Source organism: Mercurialis annua, linkage group LG2, assembly GCF_937616625.2.
Source record: "Mercurialis annua linkage group LG2, ddMerAnnu1.2, whole genome shotgun sequence".
Taxonomy (NCBI): domain Eukaryota; kingdom Viridiplantae; phylum Streptophyta; class Magnoliopsida; order Malpighiales; family Euphorbiaceae; genus Mercurialis; species Mercurialis annua.
The window spans coordinates 39,544,273-39,554,418 of NC_065571.1; the positions used below are offsets into that span (position 1 = coordinate 39,544,273).

The 10,146-nt window shown below is 32.4% G+C and overlaps 1 protein-coding gene across 1 annotated transcript; it reads right to left on the reverse strand.

The window, feature by feature from the left end:
* Nucleotides 1–9,254: 9,254 nt before the first annotated feature.
* Nucleotides 9,255–9,901, reverse strand: LOC126668487 (uncharacterized). The gene is made up of 2 exons (XM_050361679.1): nt 9,591–9,901; nt 9,255–9,432 (listed from the first exon to the last, which is right to left on the reverse strand). Exons 1-2 carry the CDS (start codon nt 9,899–9,901, stop codon nt 9,255–9,257), a joined length of 489 nt encoding a protein of 162 aa, XP_050217636.1.
* Nucleotides 9,902–10,146: the final 245 nt, after the last annotated feature.

A 10,146-nucleotide genomic window follows, 5' to 3' on the forward strand; every position in this document is an offset into this window, starting at 1 on the left:
TAGCCTGGAAGTCCCCGTATCTAGTGGCTGGGCCACCAGCGAGTTGGACTCGCAATTGATATTTATGATTGGGTTGATCGATTGATTATTAGTATGTTTGAGGATTAAGGTTTCATTCGGATCCTGTACTTGGCTGCATACGATTAAGTATCGTTTATGATTTTATTTGAATACTTATTAGTAAATGTATGAACTCACTCAGTATATCCCAATATACTGACCCCTCACAGATTTCCTTTCAGGATAAAGACGCTTTGAAGCAACGAACTTCTATCCTACTTCCAGAAGTCTGTATTTTTGAGTATGTAAAGAAACATTACTTTACTCTTAGAGCTGCAGTAGATAAGTATTTTGTCAGCCAGCTTGTATATAAAGTTTTCTGTAAATATTACTTTAACGTTTTACGCTTGCTGCGTTATTTATTTTGTGACTGCCAGAGGATATGTGTGCCTGGCATGTGTGCTTCTGCATGCACGTGTTTACTTATGTCATGCATGACGTTTACGTTTCGCGAAAATTTATTTTACGTTTTTAGGCTTGCTACGGGTTTCGGAGCAACCACTCCCATTCCCTAGCGCCGGTCTCGGCTCTGAGATTGGGTCGTGACATCATACTATTGTCTTCACATTATCATTTCGTTATCATAATTTTTATGTAATTGTTTTTTCTATATAGGTATCATATTATCATACTATTATCATAACTTTATTATTTAATTATCATATGGTTATCACTGATATCATGAACTTTATTATCATCTAGTTATCATAGTGTTACAATGCAGTGATACTTATATGATAATCAGACGTTTTTGTTTTATAAAAAAATATTTTTTCTCTTCAGATTTATGATAATGGCAAAATAATGCAGTGATAATCAGATGCTGTTTTTTTGCAGAAAATCGTTTTTTTTGTGCTGAAAATCGTTTTTTTTATCATAACATCGTTTTTATGCAGATTTTTAGATCTAAAGTTAAAAAAACCAAGATTAATTTATTTAGATCAGAAAGTTAAAATAAATTGTATTTATCACCACGAACTAAGAAAAAAAATTGCTAAAATCAAATATGAAAGAACGGCGGAGCGACAATGAAACGATGGCGGAGCGACGACGGATCGATGAAGGAACGATGTCGCAAAAAAGAATAAAAATGGAGAAGAAAAGAAGAATGAAGAAGAAGAAGAAGAAGAAAAAGAAGAAGAAGAAGAAAAATGGCGGAAAAAAAGCAGAGAAAAGAAAGAAGAAGAAAGAGAAAAAAAGAGTGACAGGTGGTATATGATTAGAGTAAAAGAAATATGATTAGAGTAAAATAATAATAAGAAGTAGGTATAATTATAATATAAATATGTCTTAGAGTAAAAAAATAATTATATTAAAAGGGTGAGGTATTTTCTCTATCTTTCCTTCTTGAGGTAGGAAATCATATTATTTTTAAAAAGAGAGTATTTTTCCAAATTTTCTCTATGATTCATTCAAATAATATAATTAAGATCGACACGAACACGATCAATTTATTAATACAAATTCAAATAAATTACTAATACATATAACTTGTTTAATAAAATTGGTTAAACATAAATCATACAAATAAGACACATTTGATTAATTTATTTAAGTGATTCAAATGCGATACTAATATAAAATATAGACCATATTTATTTAAGGGTTAATTACATATAAAATCATCACCTTTACACGAAATTTTAAAAATAACACGATCTTTAAAATGTGTCAATTCAGGGCATCACATTTCATTTCTTTTCAAAGACAACATGAGCACATTTTTAGATAAGATTTTGCTAACTTGGGCACTCGATGAGAATGCCACGTGTCATACCACGTCAGCAAAAACGCCGCTAAAAATGTGCCCATGTTGTTTTAAAATAGAAAGAAAGAAAGATGGTGCCCTGAATTGCCACGTTTTAAAGGTCGTGTTATTTTTACAATTTCGTGTAAAGATGGTGATTTTATATGTAATCAACCCTTTATTTATATAAACTCAGACATTTAATCGTATATATACAATTGACATAACACGGAATAAATGTATAATGTGATTGGTTAAATAAGGTATGTATGTGTGTGCATGTGTATGTATATATAGTTAAGAAATTTTTTAAAATACAAAAATAATGCTAAACTAATTTTGAAGTTTTTGTATTATTAGTTTATATTTCACTTGGTCTTAATAAATATTTTGTATTTAAATAGTCTTTTAATTTTTTTTTTTACACTCGCGTGGTCCTTATGTGGACGAAATTTGGAGCGTGTAACCAAACGCGAGGACGCCGTAAAATATTTACGATTAAATCCACCTTAAAGTCCTCGTATTATTAACTTTTATTTTACTTGTTCCTCGATAAATATTTTGCATTTGAATAGTCTCTTAACTTTGTACACATGTGGTTCTTAATTATATGGACAAAACTTGGTAAATTACACGATACGAACACTATCCGTCAATCTTTTTTTATACTCGTAGTCTAACATACTCGTGTTGTATGATTTAACTTCTTGACACCTCTAGTCTGACATATCTTAACATGTTTGTCATGTTATGTCATGTTACCCATTTTAAATTTGTGTCGTATTAGAATTTTTTTTGACACGATTAGTGAAATGGGTCATGTTGATGTTAACACTAATTGTATCAATATTGTGGATCGACAGGATCCACCTATCCATATTAACACCTCTAACTCTGACCTAAATATCTACCTCCATTTTTATTACTCATATTTTCACTCCAAAAAATCTTCGCTTAAGTAAAGTTTCACATGTCTGTTAGTGCCACATATACTGATAATATTTTATTTAGCAGTGATTTAAATCTGGTTATGCGCTTCAAATTCCATTCACAAAAGGACCACTAATATACAAAATAAATTGTTATGAGAATATTTAAATTTAAAACACTTATTAAGGATCAAGTAAAATAAAAACAAATAGTACGAGAATTTTATGGTGTGTTTAGCTTTAAATATTTAACGGTGTCGCTCGCTTTGATTACACGCTCCAGATTCCATATATAGAAGGGCCACGAGTGTACATAATAATTAGTTAAAACACTATAAATACAAAATGTTTATTAAGAATCAAATGAAATAAAAACTAATAGTAAAAACTTTAGGATGGTTTAGCTTAAAAATAAATATGCGAAGATAAAATATGTTGGATCGTATTAACACGAGACAACAAATTAAGCGGTTTTAACAGTTCATATATTAATTTGCAACACAATTATCACGGTTTCATTTCACAAATAGTAACAGGCGCTAGGTATTGAGAGTGTAAACTTATTAAATATTAACACATACGGACATAAATCTGTTTGCAAGAAAATAATTTCAAACCCGAATCTTTGAATTTGTAAGTAGTATAATCCGTAAGACGGATATCAATACCACAAGGACAATTAGACTTAACACACCAATTTCATTTTATAACTTTCATCCGTTTAGCAATAGTTTTTGAAAATATTTAACGACTAAATTTAAAAAATTAGATAAACTAAATCAACAAATAACAACTAACAAACAATTACATCAAACTAAAACAGATATAACAATAACGGTTTAACACAAATATGTTTAATGGTTCAAGAATTGATGTTCCAAAGCAATGAATATAATCATGAAATATGGTTTTCCTAGTGCTCTAATCATGAGTCGAGTGATTCTAACCCACCTATTCTCGCTCACTCGAGCCTCAAAGAAAGGTAAAAACGCAACCTAATTAATCAATCGACATGTAACTCGCTCTCATGAAATCAAATCTCAACTCAATTAACCAAGAGTCTTTTATTACGCGCACTCAAAGACTATCTTAAATCTAACCCTCTCTCAAGGTGTTATATTTTACGCATTTGATTACTTAGTCTATTTGGTTAACCATTTCTCAATTAATTATCCAAAACAAATCAAGGATTAAATGATCAAGTTAACCCTAACATTAAGCCCAATAAATAAAACATGAAATTAAACACTAATCTAACTACAATCAATCAAATATCCAATTGCAAATCCGTAACAATCCCTAAACTTTGGGTTTAGCCACTCATATTATCAACAACATAAGCATAAAGATATTAATAACCAATAGACATACTTAGAGAATAAAAATACCTTGAATTGCAAATAGGAATAATAAGTCTTCAAATAAAAAGATAAATTTTCATTAATAATAATAAACTTAAAAACTTGTTCAAAAAGAATATTACTAAAAAGCTGGAAATTACTCTTAATAGCTAAAAATGGTAAAAAGGAGGCTAATAGAGGCTCCCTCCCAACTTCCTTACAAAGAGATATGATGTCCAAGAAAGGAAATAAATTTACCAAACCCTAGTCTAATTTTTGGAATACAAAAACATCAAAATGGGCTTAAACCAAAAGAATTCAGCCTAGACTTGATATAGAGCTTGGTTTGATCAAACCAGGCCTAGTTCGATCAAACCAGACATTAGGAATTAGATACTGCCTCAAAACGAGGTAGTAGTTCGATTAAACCGGTCATGGTTCGATCGAACCATGACCTGTTTTGGTAAGACTACTCTTTTGCTCCCCGATGCTCGGTTCACTTCATTCCGCTTTCGCCTGATGCTTCAAAATACTCCCAAATATGCCGATTAAGCTCCAAATGCTCCGCTATCTCTCCTACAAAACTCAAACATGAAGTAAAACATATAATATCAAATATGTGCAATTAAATCATGATAACATAACCAAAATACTTTACACGAATATGAGTAATTCTACTCCTATCAGTAACTCAGGTGTCACGTCAGGTACAAGTCAATCCAGGAACCTAATATCCATACGGGAATTACTCGCAGGTAGGTACTAATCCAGGAACCTAGGGTTCAAGCGGGATTAGTGTCAAAACTATAAGTATTAATTTGGAGCTTAAGTAACCCAAGTAAAATTAATGTCAGTCTACTTCTAAGTTAAGTTTAATTCGAAGATTAAGATAAAAAAACATGAGCTTTGGTTTTTGGTTAGTTTGATAATTGATGTGTAAACTTTATTAAATGAAAAATTAGCTATTTATAGGGACAATCCCCTAAAATAGGAAAACCGATTCTAATAAGATTAAAACTCTTAATGAAAAAAGATAAATAATATTAAAAATCTAATCTACTTGGCTAAATGGGCCACAACCAAAAAAAACTATCTATGCACAAAACCTTGTACAACGATATTTTGGCTAGTGTAAACAGTATCCCAGCAAGCTTGATATTTAAAATATTAAGCTTGTTTAATCTTGACCCAAAATTATGACATAAAACGGTCCTTTTTCACTAGTGACTCTTTCTTTCTCAGCTGAAGATATCTAGCAACTCTCACCTACAGTCTAATAAGGTACACGCCAACTTTTATTTATTTTATACCGTCTTTCAATACATTCGGTATATGAAACCATCCTTATATAAAAATCTAATGTGTTTGAAAAAACTCTCAAAAATTCTTGAAGTGTCGAACTCATCCTTAACACAATCGAAATCGCCGACCATCTATCACTCAAACCGCCAAACTTACTTTTTCGAACCCGCATATCACCAAAACTTCAACAAATTACCAAACCGTATCAGCCTCACAGAATTAGTCCATCCAAAAGATGCCGAACCAGGTCACCGCCAAACTTGACCAACACCGGACCCCCCAAACCACAATGCCGAACCTCAACGCCGAACTCGTTGAACCGAACTGCCAATCTCTAAACTCGTCTAACTATCCAATGTCGAACTCTTTTTTTTTCCAGCCACCGTCCGCCGCCAACCACTCACCGCCGCCTCCATCCCCCGCCGCTTCCTCAAGCGAGGAGCTGCTGCTCCTCGCCCGAGCAGATCTGCCTTTGCTCCTCGCTGCTCCTCGTTTTAGAGGAGCAGTAGATCTGCTCCTCACGAGCAGATATGTTCCTCCAACGTGGAGGATCAAATTTTCTCCTCAGGAGCAGCTTCCTTAGGCGTTGCTCCTCGCCTAAGGAGCGATTTGCGAAGGTAGTAGGGTGCTGGTGGAGGTTTCCAGTGGTTTAGATTTAGGTCTTTGATTAAAATAATTAGGTTTACTTAGAATTTTAATTGTGTTTAATTAAGAATTTAAATATAGGTAATTAGCATAATTAGCAATATCACTCTCTTTTTATAGTGTTTTTGTGAGAGAGGCTGATTTGATACGAAATGCACGTTTTTGGTCTGTTTGCACCAAAAACTGCGAGATTAACTCATTTGATATTTTGTGCCAAGTTGAGGAGGTGAATTGATCCTTTGTTCATGAATTGAGGTATAAGTGGTCCCAAGACAGGAGCAAGTTATGAATAAAAAAGAAAATGCTACACAGGCATGCTGAAGCTTTCTCCGATGTGGGCCGAGGTTGGATGTCTAAGGCATCTCTAAGAGCATTAAAAGATTGTGAGTTCGAACTACGCTTCTGTAACTAACAACTAACAATTTAGACTTTAAAGAGTCGATTACCATCGTTGACAAAAAATAATTCCGACTTCCTTCAAAGTCCACACCATAACTAATTCAATCTGATTGCTTCATCCATCCTTTTTTTTCATTACTCCAAAATTAATGGCTCAAAATTATGTATTAAAAATTAAACATCTTTTATTTTTACAAATAAAAAAAAGGAAAAATTACACAAAAATTCTAAAAACGGCAAATGTTTACAAACATACTAACCTTGCTTATTCTTTTCATAAACTGCTAAGCTGTCTATTTCATTTAATAGCTAAAAACGGTAATATCTTACACAAAACACGTACTTCATCCCTTCCTTACATGTGGCACAAGATTGGAATAAAAATTAAGAGAATAACACGTGCTCCCACTTGCCGGTTTCTTCCCCATTTTTCCTTCGCCATTTTTTCTCTCTCTGATAAACCGCCATTTTGAGAGTTTAAATTTTGAATTTCTTTAGACTTTTACCCATTTTCTTCGTTTGCATTAATACTCTCTTAATTATAGGCATAATTTTTTCAGTTATTTTCCTTAAATATTTTTTATAAATAGTACCATGATAGTTGTTACTGGATCAAGGCCTGTAGCTGAGGAAAAAAAAAAGAAAAAACCTAAAATGAAACGGAAGTTAACTAAAAAGGAAATTGCAAGTGGTGCTGCTAGTGAAAAAGCATCAGATTTTGATTTTGAAACGAATGTAAAGGCTGTTGAGACTGGTATTTCAAAAAAAAAAGGAAGTTAACCTTTGATGCGGGTTCTGTTGGGAAGATGGAGGAGAAATCGGTTGTTTTTACCGGTTCAATCCGGGCCAATCCGGTTCAACACCCGGTTTTCACCCGATTCAATCTGGTCCAATCCGATTTAACTCGGTCCAACCAAAATATCCGGTTTTTTGCAGTTTCAGACTAGATCACTGTCCGGTTCGCGGTTCAACCGGTCCGACTGGCCGGTCCGGTCTGGTTTTTAAAACACTGTTTATTCATTTATGGAATTCATTTGTAGGCTGTTTCTGAGAAGGTAAATGCTGGTACATCCACCGATGTTGGGACTAATGAAAATACACCTCAGGACAGAAAGAGGATAACGAGGCCAAGTCATTTATTACAACCTGCGTTTTTGGCGCAATTTAATTCCGGAGATGCTGAAGTTAAGGAGGTTAGAGATGTTCTTATAGTGAGTAGGCTATTCACTTTTGATAGCAATGTTGGAGATGTGTTTATGTCTACTGAATTGGTGCAATATGAGGAGTGGAGTAATTATGAAAAATTGAAGTTTGTTAGACCACATGAGTAAGTATTTGTATTTTTAATATATTATGAATTCTTTTAATATATGCGATTATTTGAAATAATTTATTATTGTTATTTAGGGGAAGGTATTATAAAGGAGTGGATAAAATTGAGCCACCTTTTAATTTTGGTGTTGAAGAAATTAACAAGAAAGATTGGTTTTACCTATTGCGTTTGGAGATATGGATTTATCCAATTCGGTATTTTTTTTATTTTGAGTATACTTTTATGATACATTGTGGATACATACATTTGACATATTTGATACACCTTTGTTAAATGTGATGAATTACTGATTTTATAAGATACCTTATTGATATGTAATTCTGACTTGCATTTTTTATATTGTTTATTTGTTTGATCGCAGCACATGAATGTGTTATTTTACTACTTGAGGAAAAAAGGCAAGTATGACAAAAGTTTGGTTTGAAATTTACGACAACAGACAGTTATTTTGACCAAAGCTTTCAATCATTTGCAAGTATTTTTATGGGACGTGAATTTGATAAAGATTTGGTGCTTAGGGATGATGTGATTGGTGAGTACATTAAAGGCAATCGTATGTATGCTCATAGTGCTTGGAAGGACTATGAATCCGTGTTCATTCTGTGTCATGTGGAAGGAAATAGTCATTGGATCCTTCTTGTGCTGAATTTGAGGTTTACGAGGCTAACTGTTTTGAATTCTATGCGTACACCGTCAAGTGTAACAGCAGCCAGGCTGATTGTTGTTCATTATACGACTGTGCTTCCTTATTTTCTTGACGTGCTTGATGTTTTCAAGCTCAATACTGTTTGCGATATGAGCTCACCATTTTACATTAACCAAGCGGCTACTGATGCACTTGAATTGTTTTTTGACTGTCTGTCGCATCAAGAGTACAAGTATGTTACTTTTATAATTTGCTATTTGATTTTTTTTAAGTCTATTCAGTTCTGGTTATGTTACTTTTTACAATGCAGTGATTGTGATATCTTTGTATATTCTTTTGTTGAATACGTCGCTTATGGAAAAGAGGACGATATGGTGAAAGAATATCATATCAATGATCATCGAAGGCTTCTTTCATTCGGTCTGCACAACTATGGCAATTGGAAAAACAACTTTCATGTTGAAAGTTCTTTAGAGAGATGTGTGGTGAACAGAAAAAGGAAAGAAAAGGTGTAGCATGTTTCTAAACATATCAAGGGGAAAGTAAAGGCGAAATGAAGAATTAGTGTTTAGTTATAATAGGAAGAATCGGCAATTTTATACTCTTTTAGTTCATGATATAATTTATGTTTAGATTTTATTAGTGAATTGTTATTTTGTTTGTTTGTGTGAATCGGTTATCTGTTTTTAATCAATTATGAAATATTAATATTAGTTTTTATCAAAATATTTTTTTTATATGTTTATCAACATACATAGAAGATGTACAGTGCATTTAAAATTTATATTTATAATTTTAATTTTACATTTTCTATGTATCTGTTATGTATATAACTTGTATCTTGAAATTTTATTTACTTTTGAAATATCAAAAACATATGAGATGTATCTGGCATAAACAATAAAGATGTATCAAAGATGTATAATAGATGTATCTGACATAAACACATATTTAGTGAAGTGATCACAGTGTTGAAAGATGCATCTGGCATAAAACATCCAATATGTATCCAAAATGTATCATATATGTATCTTGCATAAACATATAAGAAGAATTTAATGATAACAGAGCAGAAACTAAATTGAAGCAAAACTATTTAATAAGAAAATATGTTTTCTGTCTACATTCTGTATTTAGTTTTTTTTGGCACGTTTCTACATGTCTTTTGATTGTGTCCACCTTCGCACACCTAGTACACTTTCCATTTTTCAGTTTTTCCCAAGGAGATTTAAACTTTTGCGTTTTTGGCCTTCCGCTTTTTGTTTTATGTTGTGGCGGTAATAAAATAAAGTCTTTTACTTGTTGTAGTATATCCCATTCATCTTCTTTCGCCATTAGAAATACTGTTTCACTATACATTTCTAGTATAGTTTCTTTCATGTAGTAGATTGAACAATACTGATATGGATCTCGATTCATTTCATTGATAATCGCTACTGCATGTTGACACGGTATTTCATCAATTTCGAATCTCTTGCAAGTGCATGTTCTATCTTTCATGTTGATTGTGTATTTGATGCCACCATTCAACACTGTGATTACTTCAGTTGTAGATGGTTTTACTTGTAAAAAGTTTTTAAAGATCAAACATGGTTATTTGATATATAAATGATACAGTTTTGTTACAGTTAGGATTTTACTTGTTATAGAAACATGTGCTATACATTTGTTATACATATCCAACACATCTTTTATAATATTTTTTAAAAAAGATAGATTTATATACCTGTAATCTGAGTCAATTG